At 44.5% G+C, this 25,445-nt stretch overlaps 1 protein-coding gene across 1 annotated transcript in view; it reads left to right on the top strand.

Annotated features, from left to right (window-relative positions):
* The window catches only part of LOC137439239 (teneurin-3), a 319,589-nt gene that overhangs the window by 123,954 nt on the left and 170,190 nt on the right, over positions 1–25,445 (top strand). Inside the window, exons 7-8 of the mRNA XM_078768166.1 lie at positions 14,878–14,985; positions 15,183–15,367. Of these exons, the coding sequence (XP_078624292.1) occupies positions 14,878–14,985; positions 15,183–15,367 (293 nt within the window). The remainder of the gene's footprint in view (positions 1–14,877; positions 14,986–15,182; positions 15,368–25,445) is intronic.

The following is a 25,445-nucleotide window of genomic DNA, read 5'->3' as shown; positions in this document are numbered from 1 at the left end:
ATTTTTCAGATAAGGACTTATATTCAAGCAATTACGGCTGGGATACCACTTATCCGATAACATCATTGTTGTCACCCTATGTACCCCATGGTTGATGTTGATGACATATGCTCCTATAGTCCTATTTTTCTTTCGTTGAGCGGTTTCAGAGAAAATGATGTCCAAATTATTTCCTTTAATCCAATATGGCTGCCATACCATGTGACTTGTGACATCAGAGTTACATTTAAAATATACTCCATGGGGAGTCCTTTCTATGTTTAAAGTTTCGCATTGATTGGACAGGCGGTTGCAGAGAACCATTTTTAAAGCGAAAAAAAACCACACATCCACATACACACACCCACATACACACACAAATCCCCCATAGAGAGAGAGACTTTGACTTTTGAAGCTCTTTTATTATAAAGGTAAGAAACCCATACAAGTCATGCAAATAATAAAGTCACCACAATTCAAAACATGTGCAGCCAAACAACAACAATAAAAACACCAAACACTAAAATAAAAAACTTAACAAACCATGATCAAGTTTACAAAACCCACCCTTTGCACACCATTTTCCCACAAAGGTTTGTAAATCATCTTTCATTTGGAAAAAAGAAAATTCCATGCGTAACCTTGCCATGACTAGAGCCTTAAACACAATTACCACATCACATAAAATATCAGCATTTGCCAGGAGCTTTGCTTTTCTTGTTTTGTAGATTGCTAATTTTCCAATAGAAATTAAGAAATTAGCAAGAGCAGTCTCAGAGCGTTTTTTATAACTAAGTGGTGTTCCAAAGATAAAAACACGTGTAGAAAAAGAAAAGTTCATACGATTAAAAAAAGTTGATAAAAAACCAAAGAAGGGAAAGAGTCTTGCACAATCTACGTAAGCATGGAAAAGGTCTTCAGAAATCATACAAAAGGGGCATTCCACTGAATTATCCTCATTAAAACGATGTAATAAAACATTGGAGGGCAACACCATATGGGCGAGTCTCCAAGCAATATCACCAGTCCTTTTAACAATCGGTGAAACATACATTGCAGACCATTGCGGATGGGAGGGAGACCCAGAAGGCAGTTTCTCTTTCCATCGAGCCCCAAAAGAAAGAGGCTGTAACGAGGGAAACCGAACTGAGATACACAAACGATACAGTCTCTTTTTATCCTTGCTGGAAAGTGGCGATGAGGATAGCAAGATATATGTTGTGGTGCTATCAGCTGGCAGGCTAGAGCTAGCACAGATCTGTGGTGGTGTACGGTGGTCACCAATGTTGGCGGTTGAGCTCAGGCCCAGGTGCCTAAAAACACACAGGATTTCCTGTAGGACCTTGGCTACGCTCCTCAAAGATCTGATGCCAGTTCTTACTTGAAGATGTCCTGCGGAGAACCAACTGTTCCTGTTACAGTCACGAAGGTCCCGAGTCGTTTTCACGCCAGCACTCACAAAACGTTGCACAAAGGCACGTGAGCGAGGAATAGCAGGAAAGAGGGCATTGTAGAAAAGGGGTTCCCGGAGGAACCTTTCACTGTTGTATGTCTCCATTTGGCGAGTTATTGAAATGGACCGCCAGACGTTCAAGACATCTTGGTAAAAGTCAGGGAGCAGCGAAGCATCGACATGTTGCAGCTCCATGAAGAAGAGTTCACAATTGTACCCAAGCATGCCGGCTTGTTTTAGTATACAGTTTGCAGTCGATTTCCAGGGCAAGGCCTCCAGAAATATAAAACGACGAGCTGTGGAGACTCGGAAGGCCATCACCCGACAAAGAATGTCCACAAGCCCATGACCACCTTCTGCCAGTGGGAGGCAAATAGTCTCTGGCTTTAGCCAGTGTTTGCCATCCCAAAAGAAGTCAAGTAAACATTTTTGGATTGACGACACCAACGTTGCAGGTGGCTGCAAGGCAATCATTTTATGCCATAAGAGAGGGGCCACCAGGTTGTTAATGACCAGTGCACGACCTCGGAAAGACAAGGTCGACAAAATTCCTCTCCATCTGTTTAATTTGTTGCTGATTTTGTGGAGCAAACCATCCCAATTCCTTTTGACAAAGCCTGGGGTTCCAAGGTAAACACCGAGGTATTTCACACCTTCTTTTTCCCATGTCAAATTCATAGGGAGAATTGGAAGGGCAGAAGGTGGCGTACCGCCGACCCAAACTGCTTTGCATTTCGACCAATTAATTTGCGTTGTACATGCTTGAGAGTAAACCCGTAGGCACTCAAATAGCAGAGCAATGTCATTACTGCTGCGAACAGCAACACATACATCATCAGCATAGGCCGAAATTATAACGGGATTTTCTGAGGGAGTCACTGAAAATCCCATAAGAGAAGATCGTAAACGAATCAAAAGGGGCTCAATGCAAAGAGAGTACAATATTCCAGATAAGGGACAGCCTTGCCGAATTCCCCTCCCAATCCGCAAAGGTGAACAGAGACCATCATTGATTTTGATCAAGCTAAAAATGTGATTATACAATAAGGATACATATGAAATAAAGGATGCCCCAAAACCAAATTGCTTTAAAATGTGAAACAAATACTCATGATTAACAGAGTCAAAAGCCTTTTCTTGGTCAATAAAAAAGAGACCGGTATGTTGTTGTTGAAATGCACACACATCCCACAGGTCTCGTACCAAAAAAATGTTATCGTGCATAGATCTGTGCATAACACAGTACGATTGATCCTGATGTATAACTGTGCTTAGAACAGTCTTTACACGGTTAGCTAGCGTTTTGGCAAAAATCTTGTAATCTGTGCAGAGAAGAGAGATTGGACGCCAGTTCTGTATCAATTGCAGGTCGTTTTTCTTAGGGATAAGGCAAACAACTGCACGCCGACAACTAAGGGGTAACAATCCCTCACGCAGACTGTATAAAAACACTGAGTGCAAAGCAGGACCAAGCATGTCCCAAAAGGTTTTATAAAATTCAGCTGGTAGCCCATCAAAACCAGGAGCCTTATGATCAGCAAGGCCATCGAGCGCAGTTTTAAGTTCACCGAGAGTAATGTTCTCATCCAAGACATGCCGTTGATGCTCATCTATCTGCGGTAAATTGGTCGTAATATTCTGCATTGCAGGCACATCATTAGGCTTAAAGGAAAACACATTCTCAAAATAAGACCGAACAAAGTGAACAATCTCCGTATTATCACTAAGAATATGCCCATCACTAGCCCGAAGACTAAGCATTTGCTGGCTCGCCTTCGTCGTCTTCTCAAACTTAAAGAAATCTTTACAACATGTGTCTGACGACAGTAAACTATTAACTCTCAGCCTGACTAAGGCACCAATACCATTTTCTTGAATTAATTCCTTAAGCAGAGTTTGTTTTTCAAAGAGGAGTTGACACCGTCTTTCATCACTGAGGACCTCAGCACCTTCCTGCAATCGTAGAATTTCTTGTTTCAAGGCATCAATACATAATTGTTTACTTTGAGAGCAATTGGTTTTGTATTGCTGACAGAAAACACGGATCTGCGCTTTAGCATAGTCCCACCACTGACAGAGATTTAGGAAACGATGTTGGAAATCCACAACCTTGTCCCAAAAAACCACAAAGGATGATTTAAAGAAAGGATCGCTCAGAAGTGAGGTGTTAAAAGACCAATACAGGGTGCGGCGTTTGAAGCGAGGAAAGGAAAAGCACAGTTTTACCAAAGAATGATCAGAGAAGCCTGAAGGGACAATAGCCGTATATGTCACAAGGTTGACAGCAGAGTTAGGAATATAAAATTTATCAAGACGAGCAAGTGAAAGATGATTTAGTAAAACCCGACACCAGCTAAATTGCTGCAGGTTTGGGTGTTGTTGCCGCCATACATCGTTGAGGTCATGCCGCGAAGTTATACTGGAAAGAGGCCTACTTGAAGCTGGATGTGGCTCTGCACTATTCCTATCTAAAGTTGGGTTTAAAGTACAGTTAAAATCACCCCCTAAGCACAACAACGTATCAGAAGAGAGGTGTCTCAGGAAATTAAAGGACTGATTAAAAAAAGTTCCTCTATCTGTGCTATCACTTGGAGCATAGACGTTAACAAACATAAATCGTTGCTGATTGTATTCAAGCTCTACAGAGGCTAGATAGCCTGGTACGATTTCCTTAAAGATGGGGGGGGAGACAGACAAACGTGAACTGACAAAAAAAGCAATACCCGCACTCACAGAATCTGTATTACTAAAAAACCAAGTGCCAATCAGCTGTTGCTGCCAATCAGCCATGCAGTCTGCAGTGGCACGAGTTTCTTGCAATAAAAGTACATCAATCTTTTCCCTCCTGGCTAATTGCACAGTTTGGGACCGACGCAGCTGACTGCGCCCACCATTAATGTTCAAGCTTGCTATGTTCATAGAAACATAGGCAGCAACACAGCCATTACAGGTTTAATTCTTTCCTTGCTGTGACAAGGTACCTCTTCAGTCTTTTCAGTGATTGATCAGAAATATGAAGGGCCGCAGATTGTTGTACAACTTCCTGAGCCCCACTAATGAAGGCGTGAGTATCAACGAAGAAATCGCAGATTTTCACGCGCTTTTTACGGTAAGTTTTTTGTAGGAAATCCACGATTTCAGCAGGAGGGACGGAGCCTCCAGAGACATGCTCCGATGAGAAGTCGGCCTCACCATCACTCAGTGAGGCAACGGAAGAACCCCCATCAGAGTCACAATCATTGCATTGAGAGTCCATTGCTGAGGCAACAGGCTCATCGACGTGAAAATCTGAGACTTCAGCACTATCGCCCTGCTGACCATGAGCTTGACAAGGCTCAGCTGCCTCAATGGAGGATTCCACAGACAGATCACTAGTTCCAACACACTCACCACTCCCCACAGAGGGAGGGGTGGCACAATCAACACAAGCTTCATCAGGGGACACACATGGAGGCTCAACCTCACATGGAGGTTTACCCTCAGAACACTGGAGAGACTCAGGTGCTGTCTGGCCAACACATACATTTTCAGCATTTATCACATTACCCTCAGAGTATTCTGAAGGCGGGGGAGGTTGAGCAATTTCCTCAACTGGAGGAAACTGCTGAGGAGGAGGTCGCGCTCCACCATAACCTTCACTAACCACTTGAGCGAAGGTTGGAGGACAGGCCAAGACCTTATTATCAGGCTCGTTGAGGTCGCTAGAAGGTGGGAGGGTTCTTTTCCTGGTTCTCTGTTTGTCTACAATGGGGTCTGCATCAGCACCACCCATATTGTTTACATCATCGACAACGATCTCAGTATAGCCCTGCTGTTCATCACCATTCAGGCTAGTGACTCTATCTGTGGACTTTTTCGGGCACGAGTCCTTTAAATGACCATATTGACCACACTCAAAACAAACTAGAGACTCTGTGGAGACAAAGACCCGATAAGTGTGACCTTCGACCTTGAAAGGCAATACCGCATTTAAAGAGGTTACACCACGCGGTAAAATCATATAAACAAAACGACGAAAGGACATGACGTGTTTTAAACGGTTATTTTTCCCTCGTACAGGAACCAAAGTAACTGAAGAGACGACAGAACCAAGTTTGTTTAGTTCAGTAACCAGGTCTTTGTTCTTAAGGAACGGAGGAGCGTTAGAGAGAGAAACCCGAACTGCCGGCGTGTCGAGTGGACAAACCTGAACAAACACGTCGGGAGCAAAGAAGAGCCCGTGCTCGACTATTTGAGCAACCATGGGCACTGTGGAAACAAAGATTACCACGCGTTTATTCATGCGAGAAGCCGCTTTTACATTATCCAAACCGATTAACTCTCCGACCGCAAGGATAATGGCCTCCACATCGATTCCCGACGGAGGTGAGCAAACTAACCCATGCTTCCGGGTTAGCGCTTCAAGAGACGTGTAACGAGAGCTATCCGCCATCGTTTGCACGTTTAAACAAAGGCTAAATGTATAAAGGTTAATGAAGCCAAAAAGCTCCAGTAAACAAACGAAAAATAAAAATATTTACGAAAAAAGAAACGGAAAGGAGTATGATTTGTAACACGAGGCGAAAAAAACCCGAAGAGGGAACCGCCCTAAGGGGGAACCTTTACCGGTCTCACCACGTGTGCTCTCTCACTTTCTCACTCTCAAGAGGGGGGGGGGGGGGGGGGGGTATGATAACGTGGAAGGGTGACACACAAAAGACGGAACAAAGGTGAGAAAAGGTAAGGGGAGGGTAAAGATACAAACCACGAGCACGGAGCTACAATGCCAAGACACGAACAGACGCCATGACACCGCACCCAACACACGAACGGCCAGCAGGGGGCGGGAGAGAGAGAGAGAGAGAGAGAGAGAGAGAGAGAGAGAGAGAGAGAGAGAGAGAGAGAGAGAGAGAGAGAGAGAGAGAGAGAAAGAAAGAAAGGGAGAAAGGGAGAAAGAAAGAAAGGGAGAAAGAAAGGGAGAAAGAAAGAGAGAAAGAGAAAAAGAAAGAAAGACACAGAGAGAGAAAGACACAGAGAGAGAGACACAGAGTTTTGTGGGATCGACGTCCGCATAGGAATACAACGACTTTGATGGGAGTGAGAACCGATCCATGGATGGCAGTTTTGGTGAGGCAGAGGGCCGCAGACATGGCGCCTGGAGTTGTGCTGGTCCACATGTGTTTGGGATTGGCCTGATCTTGTGGCTTGTTGGGGTTTGAAACCCCATCATGCTGAGAATGAAAACATGAGCTTTGGCGACTCCCTTTTTGCCAAGTTCTGCCCACGTGGGACTGAGTTTTCATGAGATCTAGGATCACGCCGAATACAATGACTTAGATGGGAGCGAGGAATGAGCTGGGGGCGGCAGCTTTCGTGGGGAAGACGACTGCGTGGCGGTTGCCCGGATTTGTGCCAATTGACCTGCGCTTATTATGCCGCCTGGCAGCCTGGCCTTTTCTTGCGGCTTGGTGGGTTTTGCCGACTCTACCTGTCAAAGAAGGACGAGACCGAGGAATTATGAGACCGAGAAGGAATAGAATGAGACAAGGCGTACCCTGACGTATCCTACAGGCCACACAGGAAGTTGCACGTATCTACATCACCTCATCATCCTTAGCTCTGTCCTTTCTATTCTTGTCTCGCCTTTTATCCTCATCCTCACTCCCGTATATCAAAACTGCGTCAATATGGTCTAAATATACTCTACCCTTTACTTCAATTGGGATATTTTCGTTTGTGAAAATGCCTCTCAACTCCCTCCACTTATTCCATGCGACTCTTGTCCGAGTTCTCACAGCTAACTCCGACCCACCACCTGCAACTAACATATACAGTATTTCTCAAGCAACAAAAAGCCTTCACCTTTTCCACCTTAACTTCAAATATCTACTACCAACCCTAACATATTCTTTGCATCTTGCTTTCCACCCATGCACCTTTTACATTTGAACCTGCCAGTCACTATACCCACACTTCCCTTAATTCCATTGCATTTCCGATAACACACCTTTTGTAAGCCAGACACTGAATATAATTTCATCCTACTATGGATAGTAGCATACAGGATATTATGGATGGACTGATGGATATTATGGACTACATAGTCACACAGGGCCATTTTGCACTCTCCTTCCTTTCTCCTTCTCCACTAACCATCAGTATTGTCTTATATAGATTCACCCTCAATCCCTTGCACTCCATAGCTTCCTTCTATATATGAAACATTCCTTTGCTTCTAATTCTGTTTTGTCTGTCAAGAGACAGAATCTGCATATAGTTCCAATGGAAATCATATAACTTCACCTCTTTCATAAGCTCTTCCAAAACTAGTACAAAAAGCAAGGGGCTCAACACTGATAGATGTGAATCTACCTTCACTTAAAATGACTCTGTACATCACCCACTAATTCTTAATGATGTTCTTGGCCTCTTATACATTGACATAACTACCCTCATCAAATCCTCTGTTACTCCCTGTCTGCTTAGTGCCTATTCCACAACTACCATTGGTACGCTATCGTATGCCTTCTCAAGATCTTCAAACACATGATATAACTTGTTTTTCTTTGCTAGGTACTTCTCTTGACTCTGCCTCACTATGAAGATTGCATCCATCGTCGAGCTACCACTCATAAAGCCATATTTGTTCTCATCTATATTGATAACTCCTCTCAAGTAGGTCTCAATTACTTACCGCACCATCACTCCTCTGTACCTTTCATCTTAAAGTTACAATTAGACTGTCCATCCAATCATTCTGGAAATGCCCATTCCTCCATATTGTTCTACACAACTCAGTAAACATTTGTCTAGATGTTTGTGTTGTAAAGTTTTTAGAACTAGTGAAACTTTTGTCAGTCATGTTACAGGGAAGACTTTTGTTGGTGATTGTGATGGTTTGTAAGGATGTAAATCAAGTTATTTATCTTCTCACCTGTGGAGGTTTTTGGCTTGCAATATGTAGGTAAAACCTCACAATGTTTCCATCAACGTTTGAATGGGCACAGGTCGAGTGTATCTTCTGGTGTTAAGACGTATTTATATAATCATTTTAATGAGGTATGGCATGATTTTAGTCTTTGTTCAATCCAAATTATACACTCAATTAATGTTAATGATCTTGATATTGAAGAGGATTGTAGTGTTGAGCGAGGACACAGAGATGATTTTTGGATTAGGATCCCATGTGTGATTTATCCTCTGTGCCTTCATGATAGGGTACAAGGTACGGGGGTCGGTTTTTCTTGGGGTAATATTTGTGGTAATGAGTATTTTGCCAATCCAATTAGAAGGAGACCTCGAGGTCATCGATGTCATCGGGTACAGCTCCAAAAATGGAGATTTCAGAAATAATTGATCGAAACTTTTTCATGACTTTTATGTTCTTTTGAGATAATGTTCCAATCATTTCTTGGCAAGTATTTTCCGGAGTGATTAGCAAATACATACGACATGTTTTCTTTTTTAGTTGAGGCTTTTTGTAGCAGGGTACTTATAAGTAGGTCTCGCTGCCAAAAGTGATGTTAGTAGTGAGTTCTTGATTTATGAGTTTTCTTGCAAGCAGATGGATAAGCTTCAGCTACATTAAGTTTTAGGGACTATAGTATACAGAGGTTGTTGCCAGAAAAAGTTAAGGAGCGAACCTCATTGAAAGTGCTTTTCACTTTCATCAAGACTGTTGACCAATCCTTATTTAATAATGGGAAATTTATTAATAGTCTTAGTGTAGATGCAGTTTTTTTTTGGTTCCTTCTGATGACTCCAATGCAGTATTTGGTTTTCTGTTTCATTCTGATTGTACCATATCTTGATGCAGTATGGATTCTGCTTCCCGCTGACGGACCTCTGGTAGCTTGTAACTGTTGCTGCGTTTTTGCCTGAGGAAGAACTGCTGAAATCGATCTATCTGGGTTCTTCCAACCATCTTTGTTCCTTTCACATTTCTTTCTACTTTTTCATATTTCTCTTAATTCATTCTAATTCTTGCTTCTTCTTTATTTCTCTCTTTCTTTATCTATCTGTCTTCGGATAAGTGAATTCTTGCAGAATTTTTTTTTTTCTGTAAGTCTCACTTGGCTGTGCCTGGATGGGTTTGAGGGTAAAGGAGTAGCAGCTTAAACCCGAATCCTATCCAGGTTCCTCCTGATGACTCCATCTTTGCTCTTTACCTTTTTTTTGGTTCCTCCTGATGAATCCAATGCAGTATTTGGTTTTCTGTTTCATTAGGGATATTTTAGCAACTGACTGTGCATGTTCCTCTTCACCTTTTTGTATGATTTATATGGGCATGTGATTACTGGGTAGGTAATAGTAATTTGGTAATTAGGTAATTAGTAATTATGTAGGTAATTATTAGTAATAGTGATATCAGGGATCTTGTGAAAATTGGAGCCAAATATAGGGAATCAGTGACTCAACCATGGAGTTGTATTCAATCTTCTGTTGTTACCTCCGCTCGCGAAGATGGATGGAGGTTATGTTTTCACTTCTGTCTTTTTGCTTGTCTGTCTGTCTGTGAACAAGATATCTCAAAAAGGTGTCGACGTATTCGGGCAATACTTGGTGGACAGGTAGGGTGTGAAACAAGGACGAAATTATTCGATTTTGGTGATGAGTATTTTGGTGATAAGATCTGGATCTGGATCTCAGATTTAAAAAAGTGTTTCTTCACCACTGAGCGATAGGGCCAAAAACGATACATAGCACGATACCTCAAAAAGCTATGGACTGTTTCTGAAGACACCTGGTAGATGAGTTGGGTAGGTGACAAGAACAAGCCGATTAGATGTTGGTTCAGGCATGGATACAGATCTGGCCTATCAGTGGATACAAAACATAAACTGTTCAGCCTGGCAGAGTTTTGCTCTCTACTGAGTGCCGTTCAAGTTTTAGTAAAATGTATGATACGGTTGTGGATATCTTGGACAACGGAATTTTAAACGTCTTACTATAATTCACCAAATGTCCATCTGTCCGTCCGTTCCCAGGTACCGCAAAAACGGCTGAACTGATTGCAACGACATTTTGGGTGGGTAATCCTGGGACCCCCTGGAGTAAAATAGGCTATATTGTTTTTCCAATTTTTCCAATTTTCCAGTTTTTCCAAACACGATGGAATAATATTTACCGATATGAACAGTGATGTGGCTTTTATTGAAATTCTACAAATACTGTTTAGATTTTGATGATTTGCGTGTGATATGATTTCACGGATGTTTATATGAATCGTTTAAAATAAAATAAAAACCTTCAATTTCCGATACTTTTCCTTTTCATTTTGGCCTCCCAATTGAAGCCCCGCCTGTAGGGCGGGTACCGTTGCTAGTAGGGACAATGCACCTGGCGCTCACCTGGTAGAATAAACAGTATACTACACTGACTAAAGGTATTTTAAACCAATTTCGATAGTTGCTAGAAGACAGGGCAGCATGTAGAATCACACTAACATAATCATAATACTTTAAACAAACAAACAAAAACCTATTTTGGGGGGCAACCCCTTCCCACCCAGTGTACCACCTCGTCAGACCGTAATTTTTTCAATGCCTTGAACAAACATTGGTGCATCACGGATGATGAAGGTTGTGGTGAAGTTTCCTTGAAATTGTGTGTGTAAGTTCTGAGAAAAAAAAGCAAATACCTATGTTGGGGGGCAAGCCCTCCACCCCCACCCCCCCTCCCCGATAGACCACCTTAGACCCCGATTTTTTTAAATGCCTTGAACAAACATTGGTGCATCACGGATGATTAAGGCTGTGGTCAAGTTTCATCAGAATTGCATGTGTAGTTTCTGAGAAGAAAGCAAACACCTATATTGGGGGGCAACCCCCCCCCCCCCCATAGACGCCCAAAGCGGCAGATTTTTTAAATGCCGTGAACAAACTTTGGTACCTCATGGGGGGTGAGGGTTGTGAAGTTTCATCGAAATTGTGTATGTAGTTTCAGAGAAGAAAGCAAATATCTATTTTGGGGGGTCAAACCTGGACCCACTTTGACCCCGGTAAACCCCCTTAGACCTCGATTTTTTTTTAATGCCGTGAACTGAACAAACTTTAGTGACAACACAACAAATATCATTTTTGCCAAGTTTGGTCGCAATCCCATCAGCGGTTTCGGAGAAGAAGTTTCAAGTGTTTAAGGACGGACGGACTGACTGACTGACTGACTGACGGACGACGCACCATCGCATAAGCTCTTCTGAACTTCGTTCCAGGTGAGCTAAAATGAGGAGTTGAGGCTTATTTTTTACTGGATCATTCAAAACCAGTGTTAAGTAAGCTTGATGTTTGTAAGGATATTCCGAATCTGCATAATAATTATGTCATAGCTCTGGCAGGTAAAGCAGGTAATCAATTTGTGGTGATTTGTAAAAAAAATTTACATCGAGGGAGTTTTTTAAGGTTACAGTTTTATTAAGGGAGTTAGGTATCGATAGAGTTACCTTCATGAGTATAGGATACAGCACATATGTTCCACGTCCAAAGCTTTTCCAAGACATTATAGCCGAGCATCAGGAAGTTTTGAGTAATAATATTACTATTGAAGAGATAAATGAATGTATTCCCCACATTTTCTGGATCCTTAATCTTCATAAAAACATGTATAGTTACATGTTTATAGCGGGTGCTAGGCAATGTACTTTGAAACAGTTGCTGGTTGTGGTTAGCTCAGGTTTACAAGTGGTTCGGGAACACTTCAGGAAACATTGTTTAGCAATTAGTAAGAATTCTGGTATTAACACTTTCTGGAGTATTAGTTCCACTTTAGAGTTCGAGAAAATTAGATTCCTCAATATGAAATCTGTTGATGTTTTTGATTTTTCTACCTTGTATATAAATTTGGACTTAGCACTGGTTAAGGATTCGCTCTTTAATGTTATTACCCTGCGCGCGAAAAGCGTAAAGCGGGCTTAAGCAATTGGTTCATGTCCGTCTGTCTGTCCGCCCTCCTGACTTATCAGTTTATGTTCGCCAGTTTATGATCGACGGACAACTTATATAAATTGAATGTTATATTCATTTATAAATCGATTTATTAAGCCGTGCTCCCGGTTCTCGCTGCATTATTCTCATTTTATGAACCAAATCTGTATGTGTTATCATGATTATGAATGCTTGTGACTATACAGTCACGTGAAAAAGTAAGTACACCCCATGTAAAGTTTTGACTTTTTCAACATATTTCAACATACAGCTATTTGATCTTCATTTCAACAATATTGATAGATAAAGGTGATATAATATAACAAATATCATGAAACATTTACATTTTATAGTCCATTGTATAATTTAAATAAACATAAATGCAAATTTCGCATGTGGAAAAATAAGTACACCCCTACATTTATCACTACTTCAAATACCTAAAATTAGAATCAGGTGCACCAGCTCAGGTGCAAATGATTAGAACATCGTTAGAGAGGATCTTGGAGGAACCTGTCCTATTTAAACCTCAGACATTTCGTTTGGTTTGCTCTTTGTTGTTGAAGTGTGCGGCGTCACCATGCCGAGATCAAAAGAGCTCTATGAGGCCTTCAGAAAGAAGGTTATAGATGCCTACGAGTCTGGGAAGGGATTTAAAAAGATCTCCAAACAATTTGAAATCAATCATTCGACTGTCCAGAAGATCATCTACAAGTGGAGAAGATTCCAAACAACTGCCAACTTGTTCAGGCCAGGCCTCCCCAGCAAGTTCAGCCCGAGAGCAGACCGCAAGATGCTGAAAGAAGTCTCTAAGAACCCCCAGAATGTCATCACGGGACCTACAGGTAGATTTTGCCACTGTTGATGTCAAAGTGCACGAGTCTACCATTAGGAAGAGGCTGCACAAATTTGATCTACATGGGAGGTGTGCCAGGAGGAAACCTTTGCTGTCCAGAAAGAACATCAGTGCAAGACAAAAGTTTGCCAATGAACACTGAGGCAAAGACCAGCACTTCTGGAACAATGTGCTCTGGCCAGATGAGTCAAAGGTAGAGCTATTTGGCCATAGTACCAGAAGGCATGTTTGGCGAAAACCAAAGACAGCATTTGACCACAAGAACCTGATACCAACTGTAAAGCATGGTGGTGGAAATATTATGGTTTGGGACAGCTTTGCTGCATCAGGGCCTGGGCAGCTCACCATCATAGAATCCACGATGAATTCTTCATTGTACCAGAGGGTGCTTGAGGATAATGTGAGGCCATCTGTCGGAAAGTTGAAGCTCAACCGAAGGTGGACCTTGCAACATGACAATGACCCTAAACATACCAGTAAATCCACCAAGGAATGGCTGAAAAGAAAGAAATGGAGGGTTCTGGAATGGCCAAGTCAAAGCCCGGATCTAAATCCCATCGAGATGTTGTGGGGGGATTTGAAACGAGCTGTGCATGCAAGAAACCCCTCAAACATCGCACAGCTGAAAGAATTCTGCATGGAGGAGTGGGCAAAAATTTCTCCCAGTCGATGTCAGAGACTGGTAGACAGTTATAAGAAACGCCTACTTGAGGTTGTTTCTGCCAAAGGGGGCAATATCACCTATTAGAGCCAAGGGTGTACTTACTTTTTCCACAGAAGGAAATGGCATCTCTGTTAATTTTTTGTTGAATAAATTATGGCAAAGTCAATTTTTCATTGTTTTCTGTTCAATTAGATCACCGTTATCTATAGATACTGTTTAAATGAAGATCAAATGTTGATATGTCCACATATGTTAAAAAGATTTTAAAAAACATTTCATGGGGTGTACTTACTTTTTCACGTGACTGTATTCCATGAATCTTTCCTTTTCAAACAAGATGGTATCCAGAGCAACTAATTTTCAATTGCAAAACAAAACAAAACAAACAAGCAATTGCAAACAAGATGGTCACACATTTTACACAAGAAAAGCATCTATATTATCAGTTTGTAGTTTTGCCATTCTGAAAATTGCTAAACAAATGTCATCGGCAAGGTGTTCTCCTTCCCTTCCCGTTACGCTTTCAATCTTCCCCTCACTCATTCTTCATCCAAGTGACCCGGCTCTCTTATGTCCCTTTTACTTTATATCGTTGACGCGTTTCCCTGCTTTCTACGCATTTCAGCTGTTCTGTTCTGTTTTAGTCCTTCCACGAGCCTCGACCTGGTTTACGAAAATAATGTTTTCCTATTGCTCATTGTCACGCCTGGTGTTGGCTTAGCGGTTAGGGTGCTGGCTTGGGATCCTAGGATCCTGGGTTCGAATCCCAGTCGATTGCTGAACTAACGCCAGGGGGGTTGATTCAGCCTGTCATCCTTCCGAGGTCGGCAAATTGAGTAGCAGCTCACTGGTAATTCCCTGTGCGACACAAGAGGCGACTAACAGGTTTGGTGGCAGGAAGGGCATCCGGCCATAAAACATTGCTTCAAAAAAAAAGGGGACTATGGTGCCCGAAAAAGGCCAACCCCCACCCTGCGGGGAAAAATGGCCTCTAAAGGTGGTTCTATTGCTCATTGTCCTTCAGGTATGCAGTTACTCGCTCTCCAACAGACGAGGCCACCAGACGGGCTGCCCGAGTGGCTAGATGGCAGCCACATGAACCACAGCCAGGTTTTTGGGAGAATTACACCAGGTAAGACTTGGTGTGGCCTCTCATTCTGCTTCCTCATTTGTTTTTGGCACGACTAACAATTTGATTACTTGCTGTGGGATGTGTTTCGGCGAGGGCACCGGAGGGCAAAATTGTGAGGTTTGGGAAATTGTGTGCTTTGCCCTGAGTACTGCAGATGGATGCATGCTGGGTTATTAAGTGATTTATTTTTCCAGCAGGAGTGGTTGACGGTGGGGAGCTAGCCGTAATGCATGCAGTGCAGCAGGCTGTGCCACCTGGCTGGTTCTGGCGGTTCCGCATTGCGATCGAATCGTCTCAACCTATCAAATTTGAGACCAACCTTGCAGAGTCTGCACTCGTTGCTGTGTATGGGCGCCGAGGCAAGCCCCCTTCACACACACAGGTACGGTTCGCGAAGTCGTTTTGATTATGGCTCCCATCTGTTTTCTGGAGCTCAAACTTCCAATGGAGAGGAAAATTTAATTGTGGCCTAATCTAATACTAATTCCATTCAGGGCCACACGTTAACTGTGACCGGAGAGGAATAATGTAGCAATTGTTCCAGCATACGAGGTTTACCCTGAAGCACAATTTACGCTTATGGGTATAGTGCTGAGGAGACTGGTCGAGCATTCGAGAAGTCGTGGGTTCAAATCCAGTTTGAAATTTTAAGCTTTTGAAAACCGAGCGGAATCATCTGATGAAAACCACCGTGCTATTATTAAATTATCATGAAAATCCCAGCTGGCTTTCTCATAACATAAGCAAATTCTGTGAGGGTATCTTTTCATCTTTGGGGTTGCTATGGGATTTCCCAGAATACTGTACTTCACTTCTCGGGGTCTATGACTCCCAATATTTTACAAGTCACGAATAGCTGTTGGTTCAGCCTTCCTCTTTTCAAGACATGACATGAGCTGTGGAATACTTGCTGAATCTGCTCTCCTAACCATCCGAATACCTCCTGATCCTTCAAAGTCCATCTCCAGATTTATCACAGACCCATGACATTCTCCATTATCTGCTGCCTCTTCTTATTGTTATGTATATCATTTTTTTTAAATTTTTTAAATTTTTTGTAAGTTTGCAAACATGATACACAAGTCAGACACAAGTGTATCTTCATTTTGACTTTATATCAGTACCTTGAATTGTGACATTAAAAGTAGCTAAGATCACACCATAATGAATTCTCACTCCAATTTCCCATGGTTTGCCAAATAATCACAATCGCTGTTTGAGACATTCTGGCACGGAGCGACGTTTATGAAAGCAAATTAAACGTCGTGATTCATGTTCAAGTCACAGCAGTTGTTGCATTGGAGTATACACAAGTTACATGTTCTTAACATACTCTCCATCTAGGATGAATGTGTGTGTGTGTGTGTGTGTGTGTGTGTGTGTGTGTGTGTGTGTGTGTGTGTGTATATATATCGTATATATCATATATATATATGAATGAATGAATGAATGATCGTTTTAAGGCCATTTTCCCCGCTAGAGCGGGGGTTAGCCTTGCGGCCCCATGACAATCATGGTTCCCTTTTTGAGGCAGTTTTTATGGCCGGATGCCCTTCCTGACGCCAACCCTTAGTCGCCTCCTATGATGCGCAAGGATACAGTGTACCTATTCTAAACCGGGGTACACACCGGGATCATTCATCCCAGCAAGCTGGTACTCAATTTGCCGACCTCGGAAGGATGACAGGCTGAGTCAACCCCCCTGGCGTTAATTCAGCGATCGACCAGGATTCGAACCTAGGATCCCAAGCCGGCACCCTAACCGCTAAGCCAACTATATCATATATGTATATATATATATATATATATATATATATATATATATATATATATATATATATATATATATATATATCGTATATATATATCGTATATATATATCGTATATATATATATATATATCGTATATATATATATATATATATATATATATATATATATATATATATATATATATATATATATATATATATATATATATATATATATATATATATATATATATATATATATATATATATATATATATATATATATATGGTATCTGTAATCTGGTTCTCCAACCTAATGAGCGGACAACATGACGTCATCGCCATGCACGTCCGCCTTGCCTGCAAAGTTCCAGAGGAACCATCTAGCAGTGCGTCATTACGGATTATAAATACAGATACTGTCACAAGTGCATGCAAAACTCACAGTTACCGACCTGGTTTCGCCCTTGTTGGGGCTTCATCAGGGCAACGCAGTGAGGCTTTCCATACACTTGTAACTCTGTGACCCTTTCGGTTTTTATATCAGTCACTATGCGACCTTCATATCATCAGTGGAGAACCGCCAGCAAGGTGTCCCATACAGCTGCTGCTGCACCTTGCTGGGAGCGATACGCACCGCCTGCCACGCGGTGACGTTATCTCTGGTATCCACTCATCATATGGAGGCGACCTGGTTGCGGTTGGGAGTTACTAATAATGGTATCTGTAATCTGGTTCTCCAACCTAATGAGCGGACAACATGACGTCATCGCCATGCACGTCCGTCCACGTCCACGTCCTCCACTGATGATATGAAGGTCGCATAGTGACTGATATAAAAACCGAAAGGGTCACAGAGTTACAAGTGTATGGAAAGCCTCACTGCGTTGCCCTGATGAAGCCCCAACAAGGGCGAAACCAGGTCGGTAACTGTGAGTTTTGCATGCACTTGTGACAGTATCTGTATTTATAATCCGTAATGACGCACTGCTAGATGGTTCCTCTGGAACTTTGCAGGCAAGGCGGACGTGCATGGCGATGACGTCATGTTGTCCGCTCATTAGGTTGGAGAACCAGATTACAGATACCATTATTAGTAACTCCCAACCGCAACCAGGTCGACTCCATATGATGAGTGGATACCAGAGATAACGTCACCGTGTGGCAGGCGGTGCGTATCGTTCCCAGCAAGGTGCAGCAGCAGCTGTATGGGACACCTTGCTGGCGGTTCTCCACTGATGATATGAAGGTCGCATAGTGACTGATATACATATATATATATATATATATATATATTAAAAAAAATATATATATATATATATATTGTAACGGTTTTGAGAAGTGGGTAACGAATTTGAGAAGTGTAACAGTTTTTAAGAAGTGTAACAATTTTGGAGGAAGTGTAACGAATGTGAAAACGTTACAATGTGAACGTTACAAAAGTATGGTAACACCCTGGTAATGTAAATAATGGTCGCAGCCATCCTCCTAGTTAATTCCATGAAACTTACACGCAGGTCACGATATATCTTTTTAAATAGTGTATTTCCTTATTCTATGTAGGCTAAATATGTGTTTCCCACTAGATTGACTTTGCATTGTATCAAACAAAATAAGCATAGGCCCTTGCAATTTCCCCAAACATCTCCGCTCTCCAAAGTGCCTTTCAAAAGGGTACGAGTTGTGTTCAATCCCGCAAGCCGCCATTGCCCATGTGCTAATCTCGGAGAAGAAAGGCGTGTCTCCACCTCGTCATAGAGGGGAGGAGTGAGCCAGAGGGTCGCATGTCCAATCAGCACCGCGGCGAGCGAACCGGTAGGCGTGCCCTCGCAGCCGGCGGCTTGATTCCGCCCCGAGTTATAAAAGCAACTGTAAGGGACTGCTTTAGGAGATGACCTGGGAGATGAGCGAAGAGGCGGCACCAAGAGGAGCGGTGAGATGCGAAACGCTCCAAGCCAAAGAGGAGAGGTACTCGGCAAGGAAACCAGCTTTGGAGAGACGCGCTGAAAGGAGGGAGACGGCTCCACCAGAAGCAGAGGAGCAGGTGTGCCGAACCAGCGCGTGACGTCTACAGCAGCGGATACGCGACGGAGGGTTTTCCCGCCAAAACCGCGAGGAATTGAGAGCTGCTGCCTCCGACCTTGCCTCCCTCTCAAGCAATCCACCTCAAGCCCTGCCTGCCTGCAATATCCCCTGTGTAAGTGTGAACGTCCTGTCCTACTCGTTGTCTTGGGATTAAGTAAATTGAGTAGAATAAGCTAACGATGCACTGTGTGACTGTTTTTTCCATCCATTGCTTGTAAATAATTTTGGTCGCTCTTCCTTTTTGCTTGTGTGTGTATAATAAATCTGTTCTTCCTCCGTACTCTGTCTTTTTCTCTTTTCCTTCTCTTTCGGTCGCTTTAGAGGTTTCCCGATTGAATATCTGTGGGGCGATCTGGTCAACGTCGGGTGGAATTGGGCTAATCGGGGAGTAACTGTTCGGACGCGGTAATACCAAACCGCTCGGTAAACTAACATCTAAAACCGCGTCTGTAACAATTGGTTGTCAGGAGTTGGATTTGGACCTGGGACTAAATTTGTTAGGCCCACATTTTGGAACACCAATTGTGTTATATCTGTAACAATTGGTGTTGGGAGTGCGATTCGAAGCCCGAACCAAATTTCTAAAAGGTGTAGAAAAAAAAAAAATTTGGTCAAAATTACGAGCTGCCGAAATTTTGTTGTTTTATAAAACCCGAATTTTGAGATCGCGCCATGGACAATCAAGGCGATCGGATGTCGGTGGGGGAGATAGACGGGTTAGGGGTAACCCAGGACTTAGGGGAAGAAAGGGAGGAGGAGAGCAATGAGGTGGTTGAGGGTGTATCAGGCGCACAAAATGGCCCTCTCGCGCACGAGGTTTCAGGCGTGCAAAAAGGCGCCTCGCACGAGCGCGCGGTAGCCGAGCCCGCTGTATCAGCGGGCTTTAACATGCAGCCGTTTGACATGCAGCAGATCATGGCACGGTTTAGCGAATACATGGCAGAGTCGAAGTGCGACAACGAAAAAAGAGCCAGGGAAATGGAGAAAATGGAAGACAGAAGGAGGGCTGATAGTGAGAGAATGGAAAACAGAATGGGGGAGCGACTAGGAAATCAAATCGGGGAATTAGACAAGAAATTTGAGGGGTTAGACAATGGGATAGAAGGGATGAAACATGGGTTAACGGGGGTGGAAAATAGAATGGCTGCCCAGGAGAATCAGATAGAAGAGATGAAACATGGGTTAACGGGGGTGGAAAATAGAATGGCTGCCCAGGAGAATCAGATAGAGGGGATGAAAAATGGGTTAATGGGGCTAGAAAATAGGATGGAAGGCAAATTGCGGGAAATAGGGGAACAATCCGCCCGAGAAATTAAACAAATGGGAGAGCAGATAGAGGAGGTAAAAATCGGGGTAGAAACCAAACTGGATGCTCAGAGGGATGAATTGGGACAGTTGAGGGCGGCATCTACAAAAGAAAGGGAGGAGATGAAGGAGGAGATACGACGAGGTGTGGGTGAGGAGGTTTCGGGGCTACGCGAGGAGGTAAAGCGAGGTGAGAAGCGTATGGAGAAAGAGGTGAGAAATAATACGGCAAAGTTACAAGGGGGAATAGAAGATCTGACGGAGGAGGTGGAACAGCTGACGGAGGGACAAACGAAGTTAGTGGAGCAGGTTCAAAGGAACACTGCAGTACTCGGAGGGTTAAAGGCGACACAAAAAGAAATTAAAAATGACTTGATAGCGACACAGAGGCAATGTCAGATGGTACGTGAGGAACTGACAATGAGGGTGGACGAGGTGACAGAGATAATGGAGACAAAGGACCGGCAGGTGAGGATGCACATAGAGACGGTCACGGTAGCCTTAGAGGACGAACTTGAGGAGACGCACCGAGAAATAAAAGAGGTTAAACAAAAATTAGAGGAAGTGGAAGAAGAGGTGAGTGAAATTTAGAAGAGACGGACAGAAACTAAGAGAAATCCAGGAGGAGGTGATGGAATATGTGCAAGGTCGGTGCTCAACTCATGATGTGATGCTCACTAACCAAATAAAGAGTTTGCAGGTGGCAAAGGAGGTGCGGAGACGAGGTACGGAGGTGAGTGGCAATGTATATGATGTGAGGAAAGCTTCAGTCGGCTTGGGGATTGGTTTGGATCCGGGTGTTCGTGAGAGGCCGTTGGTGAAGTGTGCGACAGGTCTGGTGTGCGAAAAAAGAGGTGTGCGAGAATGTCCGACCATGGGGTGTGTGAGGAAAAAGTGCACGCCGAGGAGTGAGTGTGCCGTCAAGAGTGAGTTGGTCGTAGCGCGTGTGCGAGGGGGTACATGGAAGCGCGGTGTGGTGAGTGTTACGGAGGAAGTAACGAGAGAGTGTACACCTGTGGTGAGTGTTACAGAGGATGTAACGAAAGAGTGTGCGCGAGAGGATGCGCGAGAAAGGTGTGTAACGGACAGGTGCATGAGGAAAGAGTGCGCTGTTGAGAGGAAGGGTGAGTGCGTTGTCAAGAGTGGAGGTGAGAGTAGTGAGAGTGGCACGGAGCGTGAGTTGGTTGTGACAGGTGAGCGAGGATGTACACCTGGAATGGAAGGATGCACACCTGGAATGGTAGAGCGTGTGTGGGAATGCACATTTGAGTTGGTCGTGAGGTACGTGGTTGGGTGTGCGAGTAAGAGCACACCTGTGATGGTCACAGAGGAGGTGACCGAGGAGGGGGCGCGAAGAGGTGTGTTGGTGAGGTGTGCGAGCGACGAATGTGTGCCAAAGTGTTCGGTGGTCAGGTGTGTGACCAAGGCTGGGAGTGGAATGAGTGTACCTGGGTGTGTTAGAGAAGGTACGACGAGGAGCATGGAAACAGCAGGAGGTATGAGCAAGAAAGGGGTAGCGTATGCTTGTAAGCATGCAGGTGAAGCATCGACGGTGACCGGGTTAGAGGTTAGAACGACTTATAGCCGAATCGGGCCCTCGGTGCACGTCGGGCAGCTTCGCGTGCCGCGAGGACCAGCGGGGATCCGAACCACGGCGGTTTCGAAAGAACCGCCGTACGCGATCCACGCTGTGCCTCGCTTGGAACGGCCGCGTCCGGGCTCCACTAGGCGGAGCGGGCAGCCCGATAGGAAGGGTCGTCATGGCGACCACTTTCTATTGAGACGTGCCGGCAGGTCGAGATCGGGACATTGGATGGCTCCACGCCGAGGTGGTGCGTGGGATCTCGGCCCGGGTAAGCCCCCGTCCCTGCCACGAATGCGGGACGTATCCAGCCGCTGGCACAAAACAACCCGTATTCATTGCTCGGCTGTACGAAGCCGGGCTGTAGACGTGAATTGGCGCACCGAGAGGATGTAATAAGTAGACGGGTGATGAGGATAGTGTTTCGGCCCCGAAATTAGAAGAAAAAAAAGAAGCAAAATTTGATGATTGGTACGGTGATTGGCAGTTGATTGGCTGAAATTTGGTGTGCCAAATTGATAGTAAGAGATGCCCCATGTGATGGGATGGCCAATCCACCATCCCTCACAAGAGGTGGGGCAAATGCGCAATAGCTTATGGGGTTGATGGCAGTGAAAACTAGCCCGGGAGGGTTAGGATATATCGTGTGTAGGGATCTAGCGAAGATGACATTAGGTAACGTTAAGTTTAGTTAGTGACTGATACCTGTAGTGGGGACGCAGGTAGTTTAGGGTGGATGATAATGACGTGGGAGCGCAATAGTTTAAAGGGACGACTGGGAAGCGCAAGTTTCAGAGGGGAGTAGTTAGCGGAGATGATGCCGTGTGTGTGAGGATTGAACAGGTGTGATTGAACAGGTGTGATTGCACAGGTGTGCACCTGAACAGGTGGATGGAGCAGTGTATGAGTGAGTGATGATGATGGGTATTGTGATGACCAAATGGTCCAGGAAGAAAGGAGGGTGCAGGTGGCACCAGGTGTGAGGGCACAGGTGTGCAACAGCAGGTATGGAGAATGGTAGTGTGGAATAAATGGAGTATTGGAATGGATGGTCGTGGAGTGAGTATGGTGGAAATTGTGGAGTGGAGTGGATGGTGCGAAGGTGTGAATGGGGGAAGAGTGGACCCCCATCACGGATACCCGGGGCGGGTAGTGTAAGTGTTAGGTAGAGGGTACAGGTAAATTGTGGTTGGATATTGGCATCTGTGGTGCGGGTGAGAGAATGGTCTTTGGATGGGTGCATTAGTGTTGTGGAAATGGCTGGGCGTGTAGCCTGTTAGTGTGTGTAGTTGGTTGGGCGCTCCACCACTGTGAGGATGTCAGCCAGGTGAGGCCGCAGGTGGGCTCTGGGAGCCGGTAGTAGTTGTTGTGGATGGGGCCCGAGGATCCGGAGGACGGACCCGGGTAGCCCAGTGCCAGAGGGCACCAGGGGGTGACAGAGCCAGGAGAGGGCCTTCCCCAGTTAGTTAGGTTAGGGTGAGGAGCTAGGTAAGCTCGGGTGGCAACTGCAGTGGTGGAGGTGTGCAGGTGGGTAGACCTGCTGGGAGAGCTACACGTCGCAGCCCAGAAATTGTGCGAAGGCACCGGGAGATGAATCGGGGGAGTGAGACCCCAAATTGAGAAGCACCACAGTTTGATCAATGGGAATTGGTTTTTAGAACCCATAGTGTAAGTTGGCCAATGGATTGGCAGGGAAAGACCCCGGGTAGTGTAAAGTGTGTTAAAATCATTTAGAGGATAGTTAGGATGAAGGATCTCCTCGCACCATCTGCATCCACTCACCTGAGGTGACAGGTACTCCACACCATGCCATGTTTTATTATTTTTTCATTAATGCAAATGTTTTGGATTGTGAGACGCATCATGACGTGGGTGTGACATTGTGCGTAATTCCATCTCTGCCTCCTTATGAGGATTGATGATGAATTTGGTGATGGCAAATTTTGAAGTAGAGGGATTGTGGAGACGAATTTGGTATAGGGGAAATATGGGGAAGACGTGACAGTAGTGACGAATTTGTAAATGGGTAGATTTTGTAAATATGGGGTAAGGGCAAGGGTAGTGTAGGTGACAGGGGGGTGACGTACGGTAGGGACGAGCTTTCTCACTTCGCCCTCCGTACGCATTTCGCCTTGCATTGCCTTATTGACGTGTACCCTTGTGACCTTACCCCTCGCTCAATTGTCTTTCTTTTGTCTCCCACATGACCTGTGCGCCATTGGGTGCCGAGGGGCGCGTGCGTGAGGTGGCCATTGTGCGCCCGAGATTCCCAGAACCAGCATGCATTGCGTTGATGTACCACTTTATGGACCGCTGTTCTGCGGCCAAGTACCACTTGATGGACCCCAGGTTCTGGGGCAGGGCACCTCTGTTGGAGACCGGCCATAGTGGCCAGGGAATCTTGCTTGCGGACCTCGGTAAGGTGGCACCTATGCCAAACAGGTGGACCACCCGTAGTTGGCCCCTGAGGCCCTAAATAAAAACGAACACAAGTTGTGCTTTTTATTATGTCCAAATAGGCCGCATGAAGCCAGAAGACGTCGGGAAGAACATCGGCCCAGCAGAGAAAGTGAAGACCACCACCACCAGTTGTTTTGTTGTGTTTATTAAGAACCATGGTGACTGCGCACCGAGTGGTGCTTTTGGAGCTTTTGGTGCTTTTGGTGCTTGTGGTGCTTTTGGTGCTTTTGGGTGCTTTGGTGGTATTGGTACTGGTGCATCGATGCAATGCGTGCTGTCTCCTCCCTCCCAACAGGAATTGCTTTTTCTTGTTCCCTAAAAAAAAACAAGAAAAAAAAAAAACACAGGTCCTGGGTTGCGTTGTAAATAAGAAATCACGTCATTGTAAATAATGCTCCCCACCGTAAATGTATAGTTTGAGAATAATTCCGTAATTCGGTTAGCTGTGGGCTTGAGTCTGTTAGACAGGGTGCAATGCAATAGGGGGACATACTTATTTGTGTTTTAAAATTATCACACTCAGGGTCAGGTTAATTGTAGAGGGAATTACACCTACGTGTCACACTAAGTTAAAGTTTAGTAGGCCCGAGGGTGGGCCTGAAGAAAGGAGGGTGCAGTGTAACGGTTTTGAGAAGTGGGTAACGAATTTGAGAAGTGTAACGGTTTTTAAGAAGTGTAACAATTTTGGAGGAAGTGTAACGAATGTGAAAACGTTACAATGTGAACGTTACAAAAGTATGGTAACACCCTGGTAATGTAAATAATGGTCGCAGCCGTCCTCCTAGTTAATTCCATGAAACTTACACGCAGGTCACGATATATCTTTTAAATAGTGTATTTCCTTATTCTATGTAGGCTAAATATGTGTTTCCACTAGATTGACTTTGCATTGTATCAAACAAAATAAGCATAGGCCCTTGCATTTCCCCAAACATCTCCGCTCTCCAAAGTGCCTTTCAAAAGGGTGCGAGTTGTGTTCAATCCCGCCCGCAAGCCGCCATTGCCCATGTGCTAATCTCGGAGAAGAAAGGCGTGTCTCCACCTCGTCATAGAGGGGAGGAGTGAGCCAGAGGGTCGCATGTCCAATCAGCACCGCGGCGAGCGAACCGGTAGGCGTGCCCTCGCAGCCGGCGGCTTGATTCCGCCCCGAGTTATAAAAGCAACTGTAAGGGACTGCTTTAGGAGATGACCTGGGAGATGAGCGAAGAGGCGGCACCAAGAGGAGCGGTGAGATGCGAAACGCTCCAAGCCAAAGAGGAGAGGTACTCGGCAAGGAA

Source organism: Myxine glutinosa, chromosome 14 (assembly GCF_964187855.1).
Source record: "Myxine glutinosa chromosome 14, kmMyxGlut1.1, whole genome shotgun sequence".
Lineage (NCBI taxonomy): Eukaryota > Metazoa > Chordata > Myxini > Myxiniformes > Myxinidae > Myxine > Myxine glutinosa.
This window is presented reverse-complemented; position numbering and strand designations above follow the sequence as displayed.